The sequence below is a fragment of the Manis javanica genome, chromosome 2 (assembly GCF_040802235.1).
Source record: "Manis javanica isolate MJ-LG chromosome 2, MJ_LKY, whole genome shotgun sequence".
Lineage (NCBI taxonomy): Eukaryota > Metazoa > Chordata > Mammalia > Pholidota > Manidae > Manis > Manis javanica.
The window spans coordinates 4,612,701-4,639,623 of NC_133157.1; the positions used below are offsets into that span (position 1 = coordinate 4,612,701).

Genomic DNA, 26,923 nt, shown 5'->3' on the forward strand with positions numbered 1-26,923 from the left:
CAGTTTGATTTGAGGGTGAGCCGGGCGGCACAGTGTGGAGGAGCCAGGGACTGGCAGTGGCCTTCACTCAGCTGCTCTTTCCTGGCCCTCTTTGGAGGGGGGAAATGGGCATGTGCTGTTTGCTTTCACATGTTTGGAATATCAGACTGATTCTGTCAGATGATGTCTGTATTGGTAGATGAAAGTATGAAGCCCTAAGATCTTGGAGAGGCTGAGAAGTGGCTCACTGTGTGTGCTCTGGCAGGATTATCTCCTTCCCCCTCAGGGCGGGCAGGGGCTGATGGCCCTCAGTGGCGTGGCATCTGGAAGTCGTGATGGAGCACATCGGCAGTCGGAGCCCAGGTGGCATTCGCGCCTCTTGCACTCTGTCTCCTCGGTCCGCTCTGGTTCTCTAATCTGCTGCCATATCGTGCCATCTGACCGCAATAGAACGAAATTCATGGTGTGTCTGACTAAATTGACGGAAGCCAGAAGTCTGCCATCTGAATTAAAACAGTTTCATAGTTTAAGATTATAAACACGTTGATGATAAATATTTACCAAGGGATCCCAGTGTCAGGCAGCACAGTCAGTGCTTCACATTGTTATCTGCTCTTCATACAGCTGAGGAGGCAGGGCTGGAACTGTGCCCGTTTCGAGGGCGAGGAACATGAGACCGCCACGCCCAGGTGGCAGAGCCAAGTGGCAGAGCCAGGATTTGAACCCAGGACCTTGGGCCTCCACTCCTACCACTGTGTGCTCCGAGGGGTTCTTGAGAGCTTTTCCAGCCTCAAACTCAAGGATCGAAATCAACGCAGTATTTCCCTCTATCTTGCCATTTTCTTCCTTTTTACCAAGAAGTATATGATTTCATGCCTTTCTTTTCTTCCAGGAAACCTATTGTTAAAAATTTAGGTGGCACAACAATTTGTTTAGAAAAATCATTTCCAAAAGAGAGTGGAAGGTTAGAGCTTGAAGTCACAGACTCTTTGCTGTACTTGTCCTCGGTGCTGTTTTCTTCTTTGGCAACTGAGGTTGCAGCTTGCATTTTGATGTTTGTTTCTCTTGGAAACAGGACTGAGGAAATCAGTTTGTTTTCTCTGGTGGAACTCTTCCTAATGCGCACTGGTCTGAGGGTGAGAACCCCAAAAAGAGGGCGTGACATGAGGGTCTGTGTGAAAATGTTTCTCATGGCACACCAAGATTGATGACACGACTCCCCACTCCAACCCCAAGGAAAAACCGTATCGAAAGTGTTTGGAAATACGGTGTTCATTCATTTTCCGAGGCCTCTGCTGTCTGATGAGTAATTGAGGGCCAAAGGGAGGCTGAGGAAGACATTCCTAATATAGCCGGTTACCAAGCCCCACCGGCAGAGCCGTAACAAGCCTTTTCTTCTGATTTCCTCCCTGGGAGTGTAGAGTTTGAAAGGCAGGAGTTTGCAGGACCATTCAGAGTAGAGTTCCAGTCATTCCTGCGAAGGTCTGCCAGGGCCGCTGCTGGGTGATCAGGGTGCTGAGAGATGAAGGCCCTTTCAGCTGGTGACTTGGTTTTCATTCGCTGTTAGCAAAGACGTCTGGGCTGGAAGGGTCCTGTCGTCTTCTGGCTTTAGCATGGGCAATGCTATTGAGAAACAGAAGCCCCTGAGACGAAGCCATCTGTGTCCCTGGAAACAAGGTAAGAAGGTTCTGGGCTTTATCTCCAGGAAGAAGGAAGGAGGAAGCCTTCCATTGGGATAGTTTGGCTCAATACCATACCTGAAACTGCTTGAGAAAATGCCTTCCAGATTAGAAAATGCTTGCAGTTCAACATAGTTTAAAGAAACTTAACAGTTCTCCTAATAAATTAATTCATATCTTCATGTGATATCATGGCTTGGCTAAGAATTTAGTTCAGTTTGAGTTTTTTGTTCAGTGCAGCTTGTATCAGTTGAAATTATTCAGGTTTAAAAAATAGTCCAAATAAAAATTTTTGTATGCATGGGAGTTTGAATCGTTTGTGAGAGTTTGGTTAGAGAATGTTATTAATAGCTTTTTAACACAAAGCTCCTTTCTTCCAAAGAGTTCAAAGTAACTGTAAAAAAACTCATGATCTTATCCATTCTAGGTGCCCATGGTACAGGGTAGCAGCATCTGTTAGCACCAACTCTGTGCCCCTCAAGGGCTCGTGTCAGTGCCAGCTTTGAGGAGGGGATGCCAGCGACGTTCCTGGTAGTGCGCGGTGTGCCTGGAACTGGGGGACTGTCTGACAGTGGCCTAGGGCAGTTTGGTCTTCCAATGCGCTTGACTACCTTTTTTCCCATTACTAGTCCAGCAGATGGGCAGCTGGCAGACCTGGCAGGCATGCCAAAACGCCAGAGTTGGTGTGGCACCCTCAGGACCTCATCAGGCCTAGGCTCTTCTACCTCCACTTGCCACGAAAGAGGAAGCACTTGACCGGTAGCAAGATGGTTTGGTCACAGACTGAATGTATGAGTATGTGCTTATGAACAGAAAAAATAGGCTGGAAGCCAGTGCATGGAAATACTAACAGTCGTGGTCTTTTGTGGTCTGGTTACAGATTTCTATTTTGTTTTTTTTTTCATAAAAAAAAAGTAGGTGGGATGCTGATACACTGTCAGGCTCCAGCCCCTCTGACTTCCCATCATGTTCTTTGTCCATCATGTTAATGTTACTTCGGAAAAGGTCCTGCTTACTGGTCCTTGATCGGGCCCTGGCTTGAACAGAACAGCAATAAAAGACACATGGGGACACAGTTCAGGGAGTTTGAGTACGAACTGACTGGCAGATGATACCTGGGGACTGTTGCTAATTTCATTATGCGTGGTAATGGCAGTGAGTCACGCAGGAGAATGCCCTTTTTTGGATGGTCATGCTGAAGTATTCAGGGGTAAAGGGTCATGCTGTCTACAATTTTACTCCAAAATGGCTCAGGCGAATGAATGAGTACATACATACAGATAAGCAAAACAGGGTAAGTTTAACAAGTATTAGAATACAGGTTATGGGTAAATGAGGTGGTATACTTTCCTTAATGTATTTTTATTCACTTTTTGGAAATAAAAACCAGTTGCTGATTATGACATCAGAGTGCAGTGTCCTTCAGAAGAATGAAACTCGCAGACATGGGTATTTTCTGAGGTGGGCTGGATACAACGCACTTTTCAGGGCTACGTGGGCCAGTATCTCTAGGCACCAGAAAGAAAACTGGCATAAAAATCCAGTAACTCAAAAGCATCACTTTTATAACAGGAATTTAATCTATTTGCTTGCTTTGGGGTTATCTGATTTCCTTAGAAAAATGTGTGAGTTAAAACTTTGTAAAACTTTGAAAGCAGCTGAGTTTATAGAAAAAAAAGCTTTTATGTTTTATTTTGTGTAGTTGTTTTCAATCATTTAAATGAGAGGAGTTGATAGTAGGGATTTCAGGATCCACAGTAAACGGGATACAACAGTTCATTGCCCCTGGTAAGTCTTGGTGGATCCCGTTGACAGGAGCACGTCCTTCCCAGTGTAGGGGTGTGTCCATCTGTGTGGGTCAGACCCCGGAACGGCCATTCGTCTCCCTGGTCCAAAGTCCATCAAAGCTATGCCAAGGACCCATAATAACAAGGGTGTGGAGTAGCCCTTCACACGGCCCATGTCCTTGTCTTTGTCTAAAAGCTTTTTTATATTTGGAAATGGGATTTTAGAAGAATATTCGGAACCAGATCTAGCAAATCCCAGGTACTACCCTAACCCTGATCTGAGTGCATTTTCCATGTTTCACGCTCAACACAGTTGTGAAATCTCAGTGAATGATTGTGGCTCCAGGCTCCAGGGCAAGCAGCACCGATCAGTGCCTGCTCTTTTAGGAGCCAGTAAATGGGAGGCTGACCCACATCCTCGTGTGCATTTGCTGCAAGCAGCTGGGACGGCCCAGGCTGCCTCCGACCTCTGTCCAGCCTGCCCATTGTCCTGCATGCAGAGCCTCCAGGGAATACAGATTCTAACCAGAGCCAGACAGCTGTGATGAGGAAGGTCAAACCCAAATATATTCTGAAAGGAAATTTAAAGGGAATCATTATCTGCCCTTTAGATCATGCACGTTTCTATTTCCAGGTCATTCATACACCTGGGAAGTTGAAAAATTGAAGACACAGAATACTAGTTCGAGAATCCCAAATCTCACCACCTGTGCCTGCTGTCCCCAAAGAGCACTCTGTACCGCATAGGAAAATGTCTCTCTGATGATTTTATACAGCACGGTCACATACCAGTGAGGGAACCGGGATTATACTCTCTTATTCTTGTTTGTCTGATAGCTTTCAGAACCCAAAACTTAGAGAGAAAACAGTACTGCTCTTTTTAGTTTCTGCAGTAATGGGAGCTCACGATGGTCGGTAAATCTGAGTCATCTGCATTGCTGTAGTGAGTTCTAGCAGGCCCCCATTCCAGAAAAAATAGGATGTGAGGTCAGATAAGGCAGCAGCTTCTGGAGTGATCCTGAAGGTCCCAGCAGCTAATCTGCCTTTGGCTTGCTGTCTGACCTTGAATAAGTGGATTTTGTGGTTCTTAATAGCCTCACCCCCTGTCTACCTGTACCTCTGGTGGCCGTCCCCAAATACCTGCATCTCATTTATTTCTTACCATCGTCACCACAGGGATTCTTTATGATCTGTTCGCCCCACTCCTGATGGTAAGCCACCTGAGGCTGTCTGTCGGTGGTGTCCTCTGCTCTCCACACTAGCGCAGGGTGTGGCCCCAGTGCTCCCTAGCTCCCAGCGTCACCCTGCTGTGTGCGAGGCAGAGCCTGCTCCCTGGCACCTGGTGGGTGCTCGGGAACCGGTGGCCACCCATGCTGGCCGGTATGCAGTGATACATGGGGCTTGGAACGCTTCTCTGCCTTCCATTGCCCAAAGTAGAGACCGTGGGGATGAAAACAGGTACACCCTTCCCTATCTCACAGTAATTCTGAATTGATAGAGAATAAGTTTATTGATGATCATTCACATTTCTAAAGATTGCTTCATAAAAGGTGCTTAAGTCATAGGTCAACATCTAGTTGTTGATTTGTAGACCCAGACACCTGGGGAAACCTCTAATTAGTGCTAAAGTGAGCTTCTCCTGCAATTTGCCTAAAAGCCTGCCCCCTCTTCTTCCCTTTTCAGAAATAATTTGAAGGCTTGATTACAGTGGTCATTTTGGCTCTTGGGAGTACAACATGGGCAGAATTAAAAATTGCAGCGTAATTGCAAATTGAATTGTTATCTCCTTGCGAAATCCCAGCAGCTTGGGGCCATCCCAGCCTGGTGAATGGAAACCAGCAGCTTGGGGCCATCCCAGTCTGGTAAATGGAAACCATAGTGATTTGCATGGTTGTGCACTGTTGCATGGTTGTGCATGTGAGTGACTGAAATTAGAACCCTCAGTGGAAGAGCTGACTCTAAAAAGTGTCTTTCCCAGAGCAGACTGGGGGGTTTGCATTGCCGGGAAGGAGATTGGCTGGCTGGGGTGGGGGTGGAGAGGCAATGATTTGCATTAGTTCCACATGCTCCCTGGCTCCTCTGCTGTAGGTGCAAATTTAGAATTGTTTGGTTAGTCACCAATGGTGTTTAGACTTGCCTTTACAAGCTAGAGAGTGAAGAAGCTTCTGGAGCTGCTGTGTGCCCATGTGCCAGGTAATTAATGTTGATAGCTTTTCTGGCCAAAGTCAAGGCCTGCCCACCTCCCATCATTCATTTTGTGGTCTGTATCCCACTGCTTGGGGCTGCAGTGGTGTCTGGTGTCAGCCTCTCGGGGAGTCCGCCAGAGTGTGCGAGGGCCAGGTGCTGCGCCCAGACCACCAGCTCGGTGCCTTCGAGCTGAGTAAGGCAAGCTCCCGTGACCCCACATTCCCAAGCCCATTTCCTGGTCTTTAATGCAATTAATAACCCCTGCCTCAAAGGGCTATTGTGAGAATTAAATGAGATAATTCATGTAAAGGGATCTAGCTTTTAACATATACTAAGAACTTAATAATAGTAATTCTTGTTTTCATACACTGCACAATAGTAGGAACCCTGGATTTACCAGGTCCATGGACAAGGAACGTGTGCCTCGCTCTGTCCCCATCCCACTAGGGTGAGAGTTGGCCAGCTCTGCCTGTTTCCTTCTCTTAGTTGGAGGGATCACATGCCAGGTGATTTCATAGGTGCCTTTGAGGGCTGTGAACCACCCACACTGGCCACTGCCCCTCTTCTGCAGGCTTCCCCAGTGTTCAGTATCTGGAGGACATCAGTTCTGTGGAGCACCATGGTCACAGGAGGGATTTGATGGTACTGAATTTCCTTGAAAATGGTTACTTCGGGACCAGACATAATTGAGCTATTTTAGTTAACTAGAATATTATACTAACCAGGACAGTCCGTGTTCCCACTCCAAGTACTGTAGCATTGGAATGTGGTCGCGCATGGACTCTGGAGCCTGGATGCCACAGTTCATTCCTTGCTCCCCCACTTTCTAGTTGCTCACCTCGGGGGAATTACTTCTGGGCCTCAGTTACCTCATCTGTAAGTAGAACCCACCTCATGGGGCAGGGTATGAGGATCAAGGGCTTTATATTTATAAAGGGCTCAGGACAGTGCCTGGCACATAGCAAGTGTCCATTAAGTGCTCATTACTGTTTTTAGGTTAAATACAGAGAGATTACCTTTTATTTTAGTTGAAAAGATGGTACATTGTTAAAGACAAGATTGGGAAAAATGGACAAAATGCAAAGAAAATGCATGTTGGGTGTCGGAAGGGCCTAAAACAGTACTATTCTTTTCAGAGCTGCTGCCCATACATGAGTCTTTTTCATATAGTTGTAATCATATACAAATTATTTGGTTTTTCTTTGATTTCATGCTTCTGTGTGGTCTTCATAGCTACTATGACTGTGACTTCCCTTTTTGTTATTACAAGTAAAGCAACAGTAAGTAGCTTCATTCATACATATTTGTGATTCTGTTAGATAATTTCCTTAGACTAAGCTCCCAGCATAAAGTTCCCAAGCCCAGGAACATAGGAAAGGTTTTAAGACTCAGGGATGTATTGTTAACATTTTCATGAGTGATGTATCAATTTATCAGTTAGCCACAAGTACATCAGTGCTGAATATTATCATTTTGAAATTGTTTCTCATGTCAAACTTAATGTACTAATGCCATAGTGATGAGTTGCCTAATGGTACGGGGCTCAGAGAAGCGACTGGGAAGTTCAGAAACCTTTACCAGTGCTAAGAATCTGTTTTCTCCAAAAAATTATGTTGTCTTATAGTCCTTTGCATTGAATTTGGCTCAGTCTCATCCAGTGCTAACTTTCCCAGAACAGAGGCATGAAACTCTATTTAAGGATACCCATTTACCATCACAACTTTGTGTCTTCTGCCTCCCAGGGAGCAACAATTATTAAATACTTTAATTTCCTCATATAAAAGGGACAGAGTGAGCCCAGAAGTGTTATTAACATTGTTAGCATAATGATTGCTGTTAGGCAGTGTGACTAATGACCCAACTGTTCCTGCTCACTGCTTCTGTTGAGGGCTGACTTGTTCCCATTTTCCCCTGTATGCAGCTGGGCACGACTCACTTGCTATTAAAATAGGTGTGCTGCTATTAAACAGCTTGCTGCGAGGGTGGTTTTAATCAACAAGTGCAAGCAGCAGGGTCTTAGAGTAAACGCACAGGGACGAAGACAATGTCTAAGCCTGTTCATTGATGAGGTTCTAAGCCATGTTTGGATGTGACCATTTATAAATAGGCACCAGGGCAGGAGAAAAAGGTTTTAAAGCAAAGGTTATTTACCATGCTTTAAGGAATCACTGGTGTCTTGAGCTAAAAAGGAATGGTAAAAATCTTCTGAAATGATTCCCTAATTTTAACTAATGAAGAAATTGAGGCTTAAAGAAGTAATTTGTCTCAAGTCCCGCAGCTAGCTTGTGGCTTAGTGTCTCCTGTTTTATAATGGTGATGTAACAATGAGATAATAAGGCATGTAATAACAATATAAAACAATATTATGTTATATATATTACTATATATTTGTATATTTGCATGTTATAGAATATATGCTCATGAGTGTATACACATGTCCGTCAAAATATCTAGCTGTATACTAAGATTTGTACGTTTTATTGTATGCCTCAATATAAAAAAATTTTAAAATATATGTTCAATACATAGCATCTACAATACATTATATATTGTACCTACTATATATACAACATATAATGTGATACAGTAATGTATGTAATAATAATTATAATAATAATGGGGCATAATGTTACAGTAATGCTGATGGTCTCCTGTATGCCGGCAAGGCACTAAAAGCTGTGTACGTTAGGGGTGTTTTGTGAATCAGCTTGGTGTTATGTGGGAGATCAGATGCAGGAAATGGAAACCGTAAATGTGCAGGGATTTTTCTCATGAGAAGTATGGGGTGGAGTTTTGGGTGGGTAAGAAAAGGGAAGGAAACTTCACTTTGTCACCAGATATTTCCAGGTTTAGAACAATGTCTGTCCCTAGCCATTGGCTTCAGATATGTTCTACCCTGGGAACATGTGTAAAATGCATTTCCGTGTTTGGTTATTTCTTTTCCAGCTCTGTAGGGGATGTCGCCACTTTGTAAGATAATAGTAACAGCCAGCAACCACATATATCCACTTACACTTGAGTGATAGCTTATAGGGCACTTGATTTTAGAAGTAACTTCATGCTGAAATACCCAGATGACTGTTTCTGGGCAGCTTGAGGGGATTCATCCCTTTATCTGTGCTTGAGGGAGACTATGAGGCCACTGTGACTGGTGCACAGTAGACTCAGGGGAGGGATCAGAATTGAGGTCAGTGAGGAGCAAATCATGTAGGACCTTGTAGGTGACTGTGAGGAGTTTGAAGGGAGAGCTGGTAGGATTTGCTGCAGGGTCGAGTATGGGGTGTAAGAGAAAAAGGAGTCAGGAATGGCTCTGGTGCCCGGGCCTGTGCATTCTGTCTGCTGTAAATGGAAGCACGCCACTGGAGCAGGTGGTGATGGTGCGACAGGAGCTGTGTTTGGGACAGGCTGAGTCTGATGTCTGTGAGAGATCTAATGGGAGATGGCCACCAGGCAGGTGGGTGTAAGGACCCTAGGGTTTAGAGCACACTAGGCTTTGGTCTGACATGAAGATGGTGTGAAAGCCGAGACAGGACGAGATTACCCAGGAAGTGAGTTAGAGGGGAGATGGGCCAAGGACTGAGCCCCAGGCATTTCCAGCATTAGGAGGTGGAAGGGCTGCGACGGACCCACCAGGTGGGTAGGAGAGGACACAAGAGACTGTGGTGTCCTAGGAGCCACGTGCAGAGAGCGCGGTGGGGGCAGGAGCTGTGGCGACAGAGCTTGTTAATACGAGTCAAGTCACACGAGACTTCCACGTGCAGAGAGCGCGGTGGGGGCGGGAGCTGTGGCAGCAGAGCTTGTTGATACAAGTCAAGTCACACGAGACTTGATCGCTGGATTTAGGACCGTGGCTATCACTGGGGACCTTGACCAGAAGTTTCAGTGCATTGTTGGGGTGAAAAGATTTACTAGAGAAAGGGCAGGGAGGAATTAGCCACATGGCTGAGGACAGTTCTTTAAGGAATTTGGCAGCAAGGGGGAGCAAAGGCGATGTGGTCGTTGTTTAAAGGGAAAGCTTTTTAAAGAGAAGAAATGATGGCATGATTGAATGTTGGTGGGTATGATCCAGTAGAGGAGGAAAGCTTGATGACTGGACAAGAGAAAAGCAGGCATTCTGACAGCCACTTTTATTACTTTTATTGAGGACTATGCTAGCGGTCAGGCAGTGCTACATGTCCCCCCAGTGTTTAGTTACCAACAACTCGTTATTAGTCTGTGCTTCTGCAGCTGGCAGTTTAGGCCTGGCTCCTGGTGTTGGCTGGGGTCCCTCATGTGTCTGTGTCAGCTGTTGGGAGGGTGGGTTCAGCTCTCTGCCTCCAGCAGCTAACCTGGGGTCACTCACCTGGCAACTGGCGGGATTCCTAGAGAGCAAGGCATGCAAAGCGTCCTGAGGCCCAGGTCAGGACTGGCACTGTGTCACCTCCACCTCATTTTATTGGTGAGCACCAGCCTCAGGCCAGCCCAGATTCAAGAAGGGAGACTCCACCTCTTGTGGGAGGTGACTAAAGTCACCTTGCAAAGAGGTGTGGATACAAGGAGGGGAATACTTTGGCCATTTCCAGAAACAGTCTGCCACAGCTGTCTGTGGCCTGAGCGTGTTGCATTCGATCCTCATTAGATCTTTGTGTGGCAGATTGTATTATCTTCATTTCACAGATGGGAATGGGTTCGGGGAGGGTCTGGTAGCTTGCTCAAGGTCACACAGCTGGTAAGTGGCAGGGTTGGGACCCGAACTTTGGTCTTTCTGATGTTCAAGTCCCTTTCTTCTCTGTTCTCCTTCCTGACAGTGTTGGTTTATAGGAACAGAACTAGTGTCACCTCTCCTTTCTTATAAGCAAGGGAATAATATTTTGTAGGTGATTGTTTTCATTGGAATGGACCCAGGAAGGTGATTATCTTGTCGTGGTTTGCATGCTCACCATGTGGGGATTGGACAACTGTATTTATTAGAATCACATTGTGGTCACAGTGGTGTGTGTAATTAGGTCCTTTACTGACCCAAGTTAATGTCTCCATTCTCAGCTAGACCCTCAGTGCCCTTTGACAGTCTTTCCGCTTATACTTAGCTGACTCTCCTGTTCCTGGCTGCAGCCTGTCCAAGTCATCTGTCTGAAAGGCTCTCTTCAAACCCCCTTGGCCTGCAGGTTTTCTGACTTTCTGTGTCTGCCTGTATCCCTGCCTCTCTCTTGTCCCCGACCTGGGGACACCCTGCCCCTAGTCCAGGCTAGCCTCTCCGCTTAGGGTCTTCCACCCTCCAGAATGTGCTGTAATCAACATCTGCCTCCTCAGCCAGCTGGACGTGAAGCTTTCCAAGAGCAGAGTCCAAAAAGCAGAGATGAGCAGCATTAGGGGACTTCGGCTCTGTCGCCGGTCGTGCAGCCTTGGGCAGCTCGCTTCCCTTGGTTCATGGCTCTGAGCAGAGTGGACGAGGCGAACCATCTCAGAGACCACTCGGGGAGGGAGGGCCACTTGGGTCCACGCAGAAACCCTTGGCCAGAACTCAGCCCTGCGTGCAGGGGCCGCCTGCGTGTCCTGGGTCCTGACCTCTGTGTGTGTCGGCAGCCCTTCAGTTTTCTGCAAGAGCTGCCGTGTTCTCCCCACCCTTGTGTGTTTTCAGCGCCAGAACTTCATGGACTCCTGGGCTGGAGCAGCTGCCCTCCACTTAGCTCCTTAGGAAGGCAGCTGGAGAGAGCTGGGTCTGGGTGCTGATCCCACAATCTCAGGGAAGGTGATGTTTGCTTGGGAAGGAAGGGCCACTGTGAAAATACTTTTCTACAGCTCCCTTTGGGTAGCAGGAGCAGATAAGTGAGTAACTAGGTGAAATCGAGCATGTCGAGTTTCTGTAACCTTGCTCAGACGGAGTCTGGGAGCTTTGCCTTTCTTGAAGTCCCTGGGTTGCCAAGCAAGGGCTTCTGTGTTTCTGCTAAGCTTTCAGCGAGCTGATGCTCAGGCATGAGATTCGGGAGGCAGGGTTGGTCTTTGTTCTTACATACTTCGCTGTGAGAGTAAATAGTCTTGCTATTTATCTATCATGTAACCTTGGGGAAATTAATTTGGGTCAGCCTCAATTTGAGGAAGCGTCGTGAGAGGAAGGCAACTAAGAACACCGACGCTGTGGACTGGGGAGCATGACCGCTTAGCACGGAGTTAGCACTTGGTGCCCTTCACTGTGATCGTGATCGTTCTGTGGAGTTCACATTTCGTCCTATATTGTGAATCATGTTCACGCTTTGCCATGCTTTCATATTCCCTTATACTTTGAAGGTCTGTCCTTGTGCACTTCTCACTCGGCCCCTCATTCTCTGGGTTCACCAGCACCGGCACGCGGGCGAGGCGCTCTTGGTTGTGTTCTTCCTGCTCACATTGTGATGAGCTGTTCATTCCGTAGCGGTTCACATAGTATTCAGAGCTCCAGTTTGCTGAGCACCTACTTCACTGGAGCTTTTTACCTGGAGGTTAGTTTCTGAAATCAGAACACCAGGGGAAACAGAAAACCCCTGGAAACCCCTTAAATCATCTGTAATGAACAGCCTACATCAGGGGATCCCCAGCCATTCTGCAGGGAGCCATACAGTAACTTTTGGCTTTTCAGGGCACAGATGGTCCTTGTCATATTTTCATTTTCTTTTTAAAAACCCTTTAAAATGTAAAAACCATTCTCAGCTCTGGGCTGTTAAAAAACAGCCTTGGTCTATGTGAACAACCCGTGGTAGGCAGCCTCCAAGACAGCCCAGTGCCCTCTGCCTGCTGGGATTCACAAGCCTGGGTACAGTCCTCCCAGTTTGTAGCAGGGTTGGTTGTGTGGCCAGTAGCAGAATGAGGCAGAAGTGACAGAAGGCATGTTGCTTCTGGCTGGGGGTGGGGCGGGGGCTGCCTCCCTGCCTCTCTTGGATCCTCTGCTCTGGGGGAGACCAGCCGCCATGGCATGAGGAGGGGCCCATGAGGTGAGGAACGCGGGCCTTCCGCTAACAGGCGGGGAGCTTGGAAGCAGCTCCTCCAGCTCTGTCCAGCCTCAGGCGACACAGCCCCGTGGAGACCTGACCTGAGCAGCTTCCTCAGAGGCCCTGAGCCAGAATCACTCAGCTCACCTAAATCATCCTGTGTTTAGGTCATTATAAAATCCTCGGCAGTGAAGGGGAAACCGTGAGGAACTCCCAAGAAGCCTGCTCACCCGTGGAGGTAATCAATCCCTTTTCAGTATTAAGAGTCTGTCCCAGTTCTTCAGGCCAGCCGGTCTGTGGCTGGGATGGCTGAGTTCCTTGAGAGTGTGATGCAGCCGGACATGGAAGGCCACCACCTGGTCCCCACAGCAGCTCACTCGGGTCAGCCCTGAGGGCAGCACTGAGTGCCATCTGACTTGCTCCCAGCCCTCTGGGCTTCCCCCGATACCGATACGGCGCTCTGCTCTAACACAGCGATGCGCTTGCAATTTGTGGAGAGCTTTTGCTTTTACACTAAGTAAGTCCAGATGGCTTTGCTCTTTTTTCAGTTTTGCCCCAAGGACCTTCTGTACTTAATGGCTCATCTATGGCCAGCTGGCCATTGACCTATGTCGTGTGGCCTGCCTTGGAAAAACAGGCTGGGCCAATCGGTTCTGGCTCAGGAATTTGAACCAGGAGTCAGAGAGGCAGTCTAATCACTTGTGGGCATTTGAACTAGTATCTTATTCGAGGTAGGCAGCGTGATGTGCTCCCAAATTACAAGGGAGTAGAACTCAGAAGCAGCATGTTCATGCATTTATTTAACAAATATTGAGCACCTGCTGTGTGCCAGGCATTGTTTAGTCAACTCACTGACAGATCTCTGTGCTTATGGAACTTGCATTTCTAGTCATGGGAAGTAGGCTGCAGATGGTAACCACAGTGTGTTGGTGAGTTATGAAGAACATGAGCAGGTGCTGAGAGTGGGGAAGCATAATGGGGGCATCAGGAGTTTCGGGTGGTAGGGGTTAGATTGCTGAGTTACATAGGGCAGCCGGGTGGGCTCTTTGGGAAGGTGGGATCTGCTTCCAGTCTTGCAGGCAGTGAGGGGGTTGGCCAAGCAGATATCTGAGGGATAAGCATTCTAGGCAGGGAGATCAGTAGATGTGTTCAGGGAGTAGTGAGAGGGCTGGCATGACAGGATCAGAGAGAGCAAGGTCCCCTCAAGCCTTGAGGACCATTGTAAGGACTTTGACCTCTGTCATGAGGAAAGGGGGCAGTTGTGGTTTTGAGCAGAGCAGTGAAATGATCTAGGTTTATTAGGATCGCTCTGCTGTGTCTATGGGGGGTTGGAGGTACAGAGCAGAGGTGGGGAGCCCTGCTGGGACCTGGGCAGATGGTGCAAGGGGGTGGGATATGAACGTATTTTGAAGATTAGAGCCAACAGGATTTCCTGACTGCTTAGATGAGGGTTGTAGGAGACAAACACGAGTCCAAGATGGCTCCGAGGTTTTTGGCCTGAGCATCCAGCAATAAGGATGGAGTTGCTATAAACTGAGATGAGGAAGGCTGTGGGGAAAGATCCAGAGTCCAGTCAGAAGTGCCTTTAGATGTCCAAATGGAAATACCGAGTGGGCACTTAGATATGTAAGGTTGGAAAGGAGAAAGATCTGAACGAGAGGTATGAATTTGGGATCTTGGCATAAAGACTGTGCTAAAGCCACGAGAGTGGATGAGCTCCCTGAGAGTGAGCCCCAGGGGGAGATGGGGCTGGGCGCAGGGGGCAGCAGGGCCCGGAGAGGTGGAAGGGCGCTCGCTCCCAGGCCACCCGCATAGTCCTTAGCGTCCTGACAACGGGATGGGTAGCTCTCCTGGCAGTCTGTTTACCTTACTTCTTACGTGAACATGTTTCATTGGGTTTCTATTCCTTGCTACAAAAAGAGCCTTGGCTGAAATGGTATCATCCCCCTTTTCAGGTAGGAAACAAATTCAGGGGCTCAGCCTGCTCAAGGTTATACAACTGGCCTGTGTGGAATTGGTGCCCACATCCCTGTGGCTCCACAGTGTGCAGAGTGTTCGGGGCCCCACTGTCGTTCCTGCGTGGGGGTACCTGCTGTGCCACCTGCTGTGTGGCTGGTATGGATGGTATGGAGCGTCCTTTGAATGGTCTGAAGTGTCGCATGCAGGTGAGGAGGTGGGGTGAGGTGCCAGACTGAGACTGTCATTGGCTTGAGTTTTAAATCTCAGGGTCCTAATGCAATGAAAGGAATTGAAGTTAAGCCATGTGTCAGACTCTGTTAGGCACAAATCTTTTCAGACTTCATCTGAGCCACAGAACACAGAACTATTTTCTCAGGTCTTCCCGGGATGGTACATAGCAGAGTCATTCTAGATGCATAGGAGAGAAGTATATTCATTACATCCAGTAGATACCTTAGGGTCTTGGGCTTCATTTCTTCCTGTAACCCCTCTTAACTGAGAAAGGTAAAAACTAAAATAGCTCCCAGCTAGATACCTAATTAGACTGATAAATATTGCAGCATCAGAGCTGAGATTCTAAGGGTGAAGTGAGAACGCACTGGGTAAAGTGAGGAGGGCCTGTGGGGGGTGCTGTCTAGCTGAGAAAGAGCGTGCAAATATCTGGGGGTGGTGAGAGGGGCATCAGTGGGAGACGGCACGGTCCCATCTCCTTATAGCCTTGAGTTTCAGAGCACTGACAAGCTGAAGAGCCATTCGGTGTCCTAAGTGGTGCTTGTGCATTTGTGAAAGAGCCCCGATCAGAGATGAGATCTGTGCTTTGAAAAGAAGATCCTGACGTCGGTGGGAGGGCGCACTGGAGAGGGCGGCAGGGGCTCACCGCAGGAGGTGACGGCCGCTTGGGTAAGGGTAGTAACGGTGGGACAGACTCAGACTGCATATTTGGAAGGTGGAATGGACAGGGTTTGGTAATGGATGGAACCTGGGGGATAACAGGGTGTAAAGCAGGTCAAGCATGGCCGCGTGTCTGGTTGCATTAACAGGTGGTCACCAACCACCGGGATCAGCAGTACAGGAGGAAACCCTTAGTTTATTTGGTTTATATATAAATAGTGAACTGTGGTTCTTTTATTTTTATTAACCACAGGATTCAAATTGTTAGTTGCAGGCGTTCACAAACTCAGAGTACTCTATCAACTGTGTTCACCCTGAAGTTCCAAACTTGTGGGATCTGGGGACTTTGAGTGACCTGGAGGGCCAGGGCTCCACCACCATCCTGAGAGGTCCTCCTGCCACCTGGCGTGACGTCTCCTGCGCACCTCGTCTGGGTAGCCACCCCCCGGGGTCACTGTGCACGTCCTGACCTTCAAAAGGAGTAAGAGATCGGGCTCATTTTAATTTCTTTTCATGGGCAATTGGGCTTCTAACAAGATCTCATTTTCCGTTAGGAGGTCCCAGGAAGCCTCCATCCATGAGTGATTCACATAATTTATCACAAAACGACCGTGTCACGTGTGTTCCTGTGGGCAACTAGCCCTTCTGCAGGTAGTCAGCAGGGCCCATGACGATGGGGTAACAGGACTGACAAGCTGATGTCAAGGAAACTAAATTTATTTGCCGCACGAGGGTGGAGAATCCTGGGATGGATGGCATGGGGGAAGAAAAGACAGGATTTCCTTATAGGCACCAAGTATTTGCCACTGGCATTTAAACTTGTCATTCTCGGCACCAGCCCAGGAGCTGGGAAGCTCTGAGTACCAAAAAGGACCACAGGAGGCTGGTTGTAGAGATGGGCCGGTATCTTTCCATGTGTCTGTCTGCTTTGCTGCTTCCAATCAGGAAAAAGCCAAGGACCACCTTAACTCTTGAGGCACTTTAAAAAATGAAACCTGAAGGAGAGGTACTCAGCTGAGAACAGACTTGTGGGGAGGGATGAATAGAATTCCCTCTGCAAATTACTTAATTGGCCACTAAAAAAATTACTGAGTATTGATTAAATCCATCCTCTGGGCTTACATTGGCAAGTTTTCCAGTATTGTTGAGAGGCCATCAGCTAGCAATTTCATTAACATGTTTAGAAAAACAATTGAACTGTGTAAATATGAAGATCCAGGTGGCCTTACTCAACAATTCAGGAATTGGGTAGTATCTCATCTAGCAAGTAGAGGGGAGCTCTAAGGAGCTGTACTTAATAGAAGACTTTTATAGGCAGAAATAGGGTGGGGCAAGGAAGTTATTAGTAAAAGAAAGAATTGTTTCAGGCAAGGTCACCTTCCTCTGCGGGGTGGGGGCTGTCCTGCCTACTGCCTCACTAGTGCTGGGCAGGAAATTCCAGCCTAGCTAAAGGTCACATTCCTCAATGAAGTTGTGGTTTACTATCATGCAGGCAAGTGACTCCATTTTGGGCCTGTTGTTTCTTTTCCTTTTTTTTTTAAACAAACATAACTGATACTCCTGGTAATTTTATTATTTTTGTATAATTTTGAGCCTCAACAGTTGAAACATTCAGCTTACTGTTTATCTTCCTTTTCACTAGAACCCCATTTATTGTTTAAACGATTATAATACAACTGTAATTACATCTAAGTGCTGTGAATGAAAAGTACCTGGAGCTGAGAAAGCTTGTAATGGGACCTAATCTTTCACTTCATTCAACAAATATTAATAAGGACTCTGCCTGTCTAGCACTGCGCTGGGCACTGGGGATACAGCAATGAGCTGAACAGACAGCCAGGCCCTTCGCTCTGCCTGAACCTGCAGTGCAGTGGGGCAAGTTCTGTGCATGGTGTCTGACCTGGTTACCTAATTACCTAGTCTAGGAGGTCAAGTAAGGTCTTTAGAAAAAAAACAATTATTTAAGCAGAAGGAGCTGAGCATATTCTGGATGGCACCTGTACATTGATTTCAGGGCCGATTTGACAGCTCTTTGTGTCAGTGCCCAGTCATATACTGGAGTTGTATTTTATACAGGCAGGGGGTTGGGTTTGAGTAAAAGTACAGAAGTCAACAATTGCATATACTCAAAATTACCCTTGAAAATACCTGTTAGGGAACAACAAAGTCTGTCATCCTGTCAGCACTGAACAGAGTGCTGTTGATTTGGAGCAGCAGTTGGCAAACCACCATCCATGGGCCAAAATCCACAGCTCCCTGTTTTTGTAAATAACTGCCACGCCCATTCATTTCCATGATCATCTCTACTACTCTCCCTCTAAAATGGCAGAGTTGAGTAGTTTAAAAGCCTATATGCCCCACAAAGCCGAAAATACTCCCTTACACTTCAAAGAAAAGGCTTGCTGACCCCTCCTTTAGTGCAAATTAGGAATTAGTTTTGTATTTAGGCACTATGTTGTCAGAAGAGAAATGGCTGTCTTTAAGCACCAGAATCCTGTGAGGTGAGGCGCGGCCATTTCACCTCCTACTTAGTGTAACCTGGGCCATGTGCTCATGAGCTGAACGGACTGATTCGCCTAAAATATTTGTCCTCCCTTTCCTTGCCCCTCCTGCTTCTGTCTCCCTGTTTCTTCAAGTGCGTGTAATGGAGTCCATCTGAGGTTGACGGAGTCCATCACTATACTCTGTGCTTCCGCTGAGGGCTGATGAGAAAAGAACGGGGAGGCTTAGCATGCAGACGATGCATTTCTACTACCTAAAAGCTAAACCGGTGTCATGGTGACTTCAATAGAGAAAAGTGGTAAGAACAGGCCTCTTTGTGACACAGTTAGGCGTCCTGAACCCAGAACACTGTCCTGCCCCTCTCCACACCATGTTCATGTTGTAATTGGTGTGAATCTCAGTGTTCGGGAGGTTCTGGTTTTATCTGCATCGAATTATAAATGTGATTTCTTATTGCACAGAAGCTGTAAACGTATGGCAGACAGATTTGAGGTGCCCCAGGTGTTCACACCTTTGTCTAATCCTTGAGTGTGTGGCTCCCTTTCAACTAATTGACTGTGGCAGAGGCGCCACTCCCCTGATTGTTTGCTGTGTGGGACTCTCCTGCCCGCAGATGTGGCTCCCTTGCTGGCTTTGGAGAAGAGGCTCTGGGGGGCAAGGAGCCAGGACCCTCAATCTTACAGCTGCAGGGAAATGAATTCTGCGGGCTGCCTGAGGGAGTGTGGACACAGACCCTTCACTGGTCAGGGCTCAGGGTGAGCCCACAGCCCTGCTGACACCTTGATTTCGTTCAGCCTTGCAAAGGACCCATCTAAACGGGGGTAATGGGACCCTGACCCCCAGAGACTGTGAAATAATAAATGTGCATGTTTTTTGTTACACATGCCTAAGGAGTTTACAGCAGTTTTTATTGGATCCTATTTAACATTATCAAAACTGAGGTTAACCCTGGGAATTGGCAGTAGGATTTTCTGCCTCTTGAAAGTAGTCCTTAAATTATTGGGTCACTTGCCAAAACTGGAATATGAATCGTAGCTTAGATAAAACTCTCAATGTTAGATTTAATGGAGTTGACCACTGCATTGCAGTGATGGAAAAGAACATCCCATTTCTTAAGGAATTCTCGCCAAGGTACTTAAGGGGACAGACACTTCGTGATGTGTGAGGCTCACTGAAGTGGTTCAGAAAAAATATGTTCTATCATATATATAAATAAGTGTGCATGTATATAGTATTTCTCTCCCATCCTGCTTTTGAAGTGTTAAAAGCAGAGAGGTCTAGAAAGTCTTCCCTCTTAAGAAGAGCATTTTTGCCTCTTGCGTTTGCATTTCGTGCATATGCCCTCTGAGGCGAAGTGGACTGCTACGAATGTCACTTGGTGTCTGTTATGTGGCTCCAGCGCAGAGGCTGGCGGATGTAGGACCCTTATCGGATATGGTTGCTTGTGTAAAAAAGCTTGATTCTCAGGTAAATTGGTATTTTCTCATTTCCTCCTCACTACCATCCTTTGTAGTGGGTGCTGTTGTTTGTCTCCATTTTGCTAATGAGGAGGTTAAGTTAACTTTCCAAGCTTCCAGAGCTGGTTAGTGGTAGAGCCGCCTGACTGCCAGCAGTCGACCCCGGCCCTGGCCCTGCCTGCTTCCCACAGAACTGCACCCAGGGGTGCTGTTCCCGCCTGTTTCCCTTCTAAACTGTCCCCCCCAGAAGAGGTCAGACCCTGACCGTGACGCCGTGGCCTTGTGTGGTCCCTTCCGATGGGGTGTCTGACCGTGGCCCGGGAGGCAGACCCAGAAGTGGTTCCTGCAGATGCTAATAAGAGGTGCCCTGCTAATGGCGTTCCCATGGCCCCAGCAGAAGAGATGGGCCCCCCACCCCAGTTGGCCCATCCGGAGTGCATTCAGGCGACGCACGGAGGGCAGGGCCTCTATAGACGTTTGTGACCCCCTTCACACAGCTGCGCACACGCCCCCTTCGTGTCACTGAGCTCCTCGCTTTGGCCCGACTTCTTCACTTGAGCTTTAAAGGGGTCCCTTCTTCGAGCACTTGGAGGCCTTGGTTTTTTTCACACTCCTCTGCCTCTGCTACCTCTTGAATTGAAGCTGAAGAATTCCTGACCTTTTGATTTGTCTTGCACCTAATGGCCTATTTTTGTCTAGCTATTGGCCTTCTAGACCTTATCCAGTTTTACTCATAAAAAGCTGGGAAAATGGTAAAACCACACCTCCAGTCCCCCTGTGTGATCTTGACTGCCTGTTTGAATGCTGGGCCCTTTGAAGAGAGATTTTCAAAGGAGGAAGCGAGCCTCCTTGCCCCTCCCCCTGCCTTCCCCGCCCTGGGAGCGGGCCTCCAGGTGTGCTGTTTGATTGGGCTGCCTTTTGCACCTGAAGGTCTGCTGGCTGTCCCCGTGGGCACAGACTGCAGCAGGCCTTAGTCACCAGCACTTTAACCACACTGAGTTTAGGCCTCAGAACTCAGTGTTGATGTGACTGACATGTCACTTCTGGTAAGAGTAGGTGGGGAGAAACATACCATTAAGTTCTCTATGGGTTATTTCTGTATTAAGTCGGAGCTTCTGAAAACAACACATCAGGCTGTATTAATAGTTGAGATACCCTAAAAAATGTCTCCACTGATATAAAGTTATTGAGCTGTGGGTTTTTTCAATAGCACATATTAAGTGGTTATTGAAGAACATGGTAGATCTTCGAGAGCTGAGAATGAAGGCCCAGTTCACAGTTACTTTACAGCCTCCTTGAAATTCCTCCAAAATGTTACACAGGAACTTGCACTCTTCTCTTGAGTTCATACATTTTCTTTAGATGGTCAGAATTAACCCATCTGCTTTACCTTTTTGTCTGCAACTAAAAACTTAGAACCAAATGACTGTGGTTCAGTCACAGTAAATCTTCTGTTCTGTTCTCTCTCAAGCTGTCTTGTTATGTGTTTAGTGTCGCCTAAATAAATGCTACCGTTAGGGGAAGAACTGCTTGTAACTTCGCACATTAGCTCTGGGGTTTGCTTTGCTTTGACTGAGCTTCTGAGTAGAAGCAGCTGTGTCACATCATTCGGTGCGTGTTTTAACTACTGCAGACAGGAGCACGCTGTGCTCCGGGTGAGGACTCGGATTTCTGCTTCTACTCAAAGGGGTCAAATCCCGTGATGTAATTTTGGTCAAGGGGGATTTCAGTCCGACCTGGAGTGAATCTGGGATCGGCACAGATGAAGACTGCAGTGAGCGCCGGCACGGAGCCTGCCTCCTGCCCTTGGCGCTCTCCTGGGCAGAGAGGAGAGGGGGCAGCACTCCTGGCGGCTGCGGCAGCAGGACCTTAGGTGCAAGCTAGCTCCGGTGCTGTTTTTGATGGTATGGCTGTTTGGCTGCGCCTTTCCTCTTAGAGCATTTCAGCTTCCTTTGGTTTTGGTCCTGCATCTCCCGTGTGTGCCTCCTGAGGCAAAGCGGACGGCTGAAAACATCCCTCCGTGTTTATTCTGTGCCTCGAATAACATTCAAGACTTGCGAGTGCTGTGAGTGACCAAAATCGTTTCAGGAGGAAAGAAATGTTATCTGTGTTGCTCTCTTCTGTATTTCCTTCTAGAAAGTTTCCAGTTGATTTTCTGTGCTTAATTGGACATACATAATCGATGTCTTTCATCAGTAGCAGTACGGTAATATTTTATATGCTGGCACATTGTATCTGCTTGTACGCCAAACACCTTTTCAGAAGTGCAGTAGGTTTTGGAGGAACATAGTTAAAGAGGAAAGTTGCTGGAAAATACAGTTGTACTGCTTATCCAGTCAACAAGCTGTGTGTATATCCGTTGTCGTCAGGGCTTCTGCGTGTGCCTGTCACAAAGTGGAAGGACCCCCGGGCCTAGCACACTGTAGACACTTTACAAATATTTGTTGGATAGATGAAGTCAGTAGCATGACAGGTAGAGAAGGGTGAAGAAGAATGGTTTCGATTGGCTTGGTCAGCCTGGCCAGCTGTCAGTGGGCAGTGCCTGGATGGGGGGGTGGGGCGCTCAACCATCTGCACAGGTGATGTCCCTACAGTATGGTAGGTACCGAGGTTAGGGTGGGAGGGGCCCTCTGGATATTCCCTTGGCTTCTGAGGCTCTTGTACTCACAGCCCTTCTCTCTCTCCTCCGGGTGAGATTATAAGAATCCCTACTGGGCACCCAGGCTTGGAGCAGAAGCTGCTCAGGTCCAGCAGGAGTCGTAGGCATTTCCCACCCATGGCATGTACTGTTGGTGCCCCTCACCCTAGTGCCACCTTCACACTCTCCAAGACATGGGCACTGCAGTTAAGGGAGACACTTTAAGGTCGTGATTAAGAGAGCTTGTAGTCAAAAGGAGCAGAGTCTCAGTTCAGGCCGGCTCCCAGTGGCTGTGTAACTTTGGGCCTTGTTAGTTTTCCTGAGCCTTAGTTTCTTCATCTGTAAAATGGCCATTGAAGTAACGTCTGCCTGTCGGGACGAGCATAGTAAGGGCTCGGCAAAGCATGAGCTGTTCCACGGAGAATGTGCATGGAGTAGGTCGGGTTGTGGGCAGTACTTGCCTGACCCTCAGCTCATATTGCCTGGCCAGCGTCAGGCCAGCATCGCACCTGCACCCGTGGGGTTGGCCTTGTGGCAGTTTGCTATAGGACAGGGTTGGAGGATTCATGTTGTGTAACTGAGACCACCAGCATGTTGGTGCTGAATCTCTTTGTTGAAAGGAAGGTGGCCTCAGGACAGCTGGCTTCTCTCCCTTTGGGACCATGTTTAGTAGATTCTGACCTGACCCCTTCTCTGGCCGGTGAAGCAGCAGGTGCTGCTCCCATACTGCATCGGCCACTGTAAGGGCCGTGTCCCCGCCCCCTCGGGGGGCTGCTGGGCTCCCCGACCTGGAGGGCCCCTCCCTGCTCAGCAGGCCCTCCTTGCTCTGGCCACCCCCTCGGTCCCCCACGCGGACGGTCAGGCCTCCTGATTCACCTGGACCCCGCTGGCCCATGGCCTTGCAACCATGCTCTTCCCTCTGCCGGGGACTCTTCTTCTTGGTCTGCACTCCCTCCTCCACCAGAAGGAAAATGAAAATCTGGCCGAAGGCAGTGAATCTTTCAGGCTTCAGTTCAAACCACTCTCCTTGCAGGGCCAAGAGTGGCTGCTGGCTGTGGGAGCCGGCGCCGAAGCTCACCTCCCAGCTGCCTCCCCTTCCCTGGCCTCCACCCGCTGCCCTGCCAGCCCCTCCCTGCAGGCTCCCTGCACCTGAACCCCTGGCTCAGTCTGCCCCTGGGGAAATCCAGACCAAGGGTCAGCCATTCACCACCCTCCCCAGATTGGGTGAGGGGGCTTTGGCCCCCCTTTTGTGGCAGTTATCACCCCGGAACGGTGTTTCAGGTCTTTATTCCCTGTTCCTCTGAAGTTATGGTGGCGGGTCGGACTTGCTGCTGCATCCAGGCTGTGTGTCAGATCACCTGGGACAGTTCCTTCTTCTCGGAAGAGGAGTGAGGGGGTGTGGCCAAGTCCTCCCCTGGCAGCCAGCTAGCTCAGATTGAACTTGGCTAAGAGTCCTCTCCCAATGGAGGCCTAGTGGAGGCCGTCCTAACCTGGGCCGTGGCGACACCCTTCACACCTCTCCAGCTCCCGCGCCCAAGGTGGCAGAGTTCATGTCAGTGCCATGTGTTACGTTTGGCTGTAGGCCTAGAAGGGGAAAGTCATAGTTCTTTCCTAAGCCGAGTGTGGGGCTCTAGATTTCTTTGTATCTGGGGGAGAGGCCCACAGGGGACCTCAGACACTTTGGGGTGTTGGCCCAGGGCCAGCTGTGGAGCACGGAAGTGTGAGCTCAGTTAGGTAGCTGACTTCTTGGGTGAGAGATCAGAACTGTAAAGCCATACAGTGCTCACTAGATTGGGTAGGAGAGGCTGCCCCTTGTAGCATGCAGAGCTGGCCTTTCCGTGGCTGGTTTTGGTTCGTTGCCCTCAGAAATGAATGTTGAAGATGAAGTGGCGAGCCCTGTTTGAAGCAGCCGACCTTAACTGCGTTTCAGGGCACATAGTTCTGTGCTAATATTTTTGTTTTGATGAAAAATTTAAAAATACTATTCTCAACCTCCCCCACAAAGAGTACAAAAATATTATTGTAAAGAAACTAAATATATTTCAATCCCTGCTCTGTGGTGATGCTTCAATTTGCAAAGAGAGTTGGAAACAAAAATGCTTTAAAAGGCGCCCTTAAGAACTTTCTGAACTTTCTGCAGACTATCAACACATTTATAGGTTCAATCCACTGGTTTTCATGCATGTTTAAAGCACACGCACCAGCGTTTTTGGAAGCTGCATATTTGTATTATTAAGGCGCCCTTAGTTCTGAGGGCTGGCAGACACCAGTTGCAAAACAACTATCTTTTAGGAGATTCAGGTCATGGTGAGTACATGATGGCTCAGGGTTCCAGGAAGAAAATAAAGGGACATGTTTTTCTCCAGGGTCACTTGTGGCTCTTAGAAAACTTTGGACACCACGGGATTTTACCCTGTCTCCTCCCCTTTCCTCCTAAGGACCAGGTGATGGGAGCATCCCGCTTGCTGTCAGATCCAGGGGGACTGTGCATGGGGATGCCGAGTCCACGGCATCCTTTACTTCCCTGTTGGTTTTGTTTTCCTGTCTAGAAAATTTCAGGTTTTCTACCTTAATGTAAAATGTGGTCATCATCTTAGCATGTGCTCCAAGGACTTTAAAGATAGTGTTTCCACAGAGGACGCAGTTAATTCCCAGTTGGGGTCAGTGTGGAGTAAGGACAACCTGCAGCCCCTGTGCCTGCATGGAGAGCCAGGCCAGCCCAGGCCGCAGAGCACGGCAGCCCTTCCCCCTGACTGGGGCCACCGGCGCTCAGCCCCACCGTAGCATCTCCTACTTGCTGCAGGTTTGCTGTCTGCCGCGTGTGAGTGTGTGTTGTTGTCTCTGGATGCTTTTTCAGACCAGACACTGGCATTGACCCACCACTGCTCTACGCTCTCGAGACTCACTGCCTTAGGACAGTTACTTGAGGGTGAAACCACATGTTTTCCAGCACAAAGTAGATGCTAACCCAATATTACAGCCAAATAGAAGCAAGCACAGCATGAAGCAGAAGGAAGAGCAACAGCTGATCACTTCGGCTGCCTGGTGTGGGTGGAATGTGTTATCTCAAGCACGCCACGTGCAGTAGGTCTGCAGGAATATTCATTGACTTCCTTATGCTCTGACCCTTGTACTGAGGAGACCGGGTTGCCTTGCTTGGGGTGGCTGGTCGGTTGGAATTGGGGGTCACCCTCACATCCCAAGCCGCACAACTGTAGTAATGCAGGCCCAGTCCGGTGCAGATGTATAAACGTGTCTCCCGATCGGGATGGAAGGGTATGAGCTCTGATCCGAGGTGAGAATCCCTGCCCACTGGAGGACCCAACGCCTGTTGCGTGGTGTGTGCTTGGTATCCCAGCTGGGTTTGCAGTCAGCCCCTCCCCTTCTTGGGACCAAGATTGCAGTTTCTCAAGTTGTCCCGATTTCCCCTGGATATGTGTTTTTTAAAACTGCTTCTCAAACACGAGCTTGCTGCAGTCCACTGGAGGACGAGTTAAAGCCCGGGTTCCCAGGGCCCTTGCGCAGACCCTGGTTCTCTGGTTGCAGCTGGGGTGGAGGGCGGGCACGCTGCCCGGCCCGCTGCCCGCACTGCACAGCCCCTCCCTCTCCACTCTTACCTAGGGGAAGGGCTCACACTTTTTTGTCATAAAATCAGTTCAGTGGGTTAAAATGTGAAACAGAATTGAAATATTTTAGATTTTAAAATATATTTTGTGAACTTGATTGCAATATAGAATACATTTCTGCCTGTGGTTTGTGGCCCAAAAATATTTGAAAGCCACTGACAGCCTCCACCTCCTGAGAGCGGCCCGGTGGTTGGCTCTGCACCTGTGCCCGATCTCAGCGCCACCCCAGGCAGGCAGCTCGTCCAGTGCCCTGCGACTTTGGGTGAAAACTAGATTTGAAGTCTTGATTGCCCCTACCGGACCCCTGACTTAGAGCGGCTCCCCTTGTCCTGGTGAGGGGGTTCCACCCCATGCTCCACAGGGAGAAGGGTCTTCAGTGTTTCAAACTGGTTGTAACTGAAAAAAGTTCGTGAAACAGTATGTGTGGCCTTCCTGCCTGGGGCCCTCTGCTGCTCTCTCTTCTGTTTTATGTCTTAATCCTCCAAGTTGATTTGGGGACGCGCTGATGGCCGGTGACTTGCCGTGATGTCTGCAGGAGGAGCAGACCACAGAGCTGCCCCCACGTAGCTGGGGCCCCTCTGCCGGGGCTCACCTCTTTCTGGAGCCCAGAGATGCCTTTTCACACTGAAGTCAACCCTTTGCGTTCTTCACGGCTGGGTCCTGCCGTGTCTGCTTCCTTCACCATTTTCCTAGGTCTCTGTGCTAGTAACCCTTTATTTCTTCATCGCTCGACTCTCTCTGCTGCGTGTTGGAGCTCTGGGTGTGTGGCTTTACTTCCTTGAGCTTATAAACTGCTTGAGAGGGCCTGCACTCCTGTCCAGCCGCAGACCCTCGGTGGCACCAAGTGCCCAGCATCTGGCTGGTGGGAGGAGTTGGTGCTCCCTTGTATGGCTTGTGGTTGGGGCCCTGAATTCAGCTTTTAATGTCAATGGCAAGAGCTGCGGAGAGGACCAGTCGGCTTCCTCCTCCTCCCTGGGGCCTGTGCCTGTCCCTCTGCCTGCGAGCTGAGGCGGAAGCCTTCAGACAACCTGCGGGAAGCCGCCTCCTGTGGAAGGATTTGGCGCTTTGAAAGACCTTCAGTTCTAGGAGACCTAGAGGATACTTGCTGAGGGAGAACAAGGGTGTGGGGTTGGGGAGCTGTGACCAAGATAGAGAATTTGGAGAGAGAGGGATGTTATTTGGTTGTGTCCAAAATCCAGGAAAAACTCTTTTTAAAAGTACATGTTGTGAGGCTCTTTTGTTACTAATTGCAGATTGTAAAGGTATAAATTCCATGA

At 48.6% G+C, this 26,923-nt stretch overlaps 1 protein-coding gene across 23 annotated transcripts in view; it reads left to right on the plus strand.

The window, feature by feature from the left end:
- RAPGEF1 (Rap guanine nucleotide exchange factor 1) overlaps window positions 1-26,923 on the plus strand; it is a 130,995-nt gene that overhangs the window by 20,623 nt on the left and 83,449 nt on the right. For 3 of the 23 annotated variants that reach the window (XM_073222557.1, XM_073222547.1, XM_073222554.1), the window contains exon 1: window positions 1,427-1,656. The exons of 7 other annotated variants lie outside the window; for them this stretch is intronic. In XM_073222557.1, the coding sequence (XP_073078658.1) occupies window positions 1,593-1,656 (64 nt within the window). In that variant the 5' untranslated portion in view covers window positions 1,427-1,592. Of the gene's footprint in view, window positions 1-1,422; window positions 1,657-15,691; window positions 15,905-26,923 lie in introns of those variants that run through there. 13 more of the 23 variants (XM_073222570.1, XM_073222555.1, XM_073222593.1 and 10 more) reach the window with 9 other exon arrangements.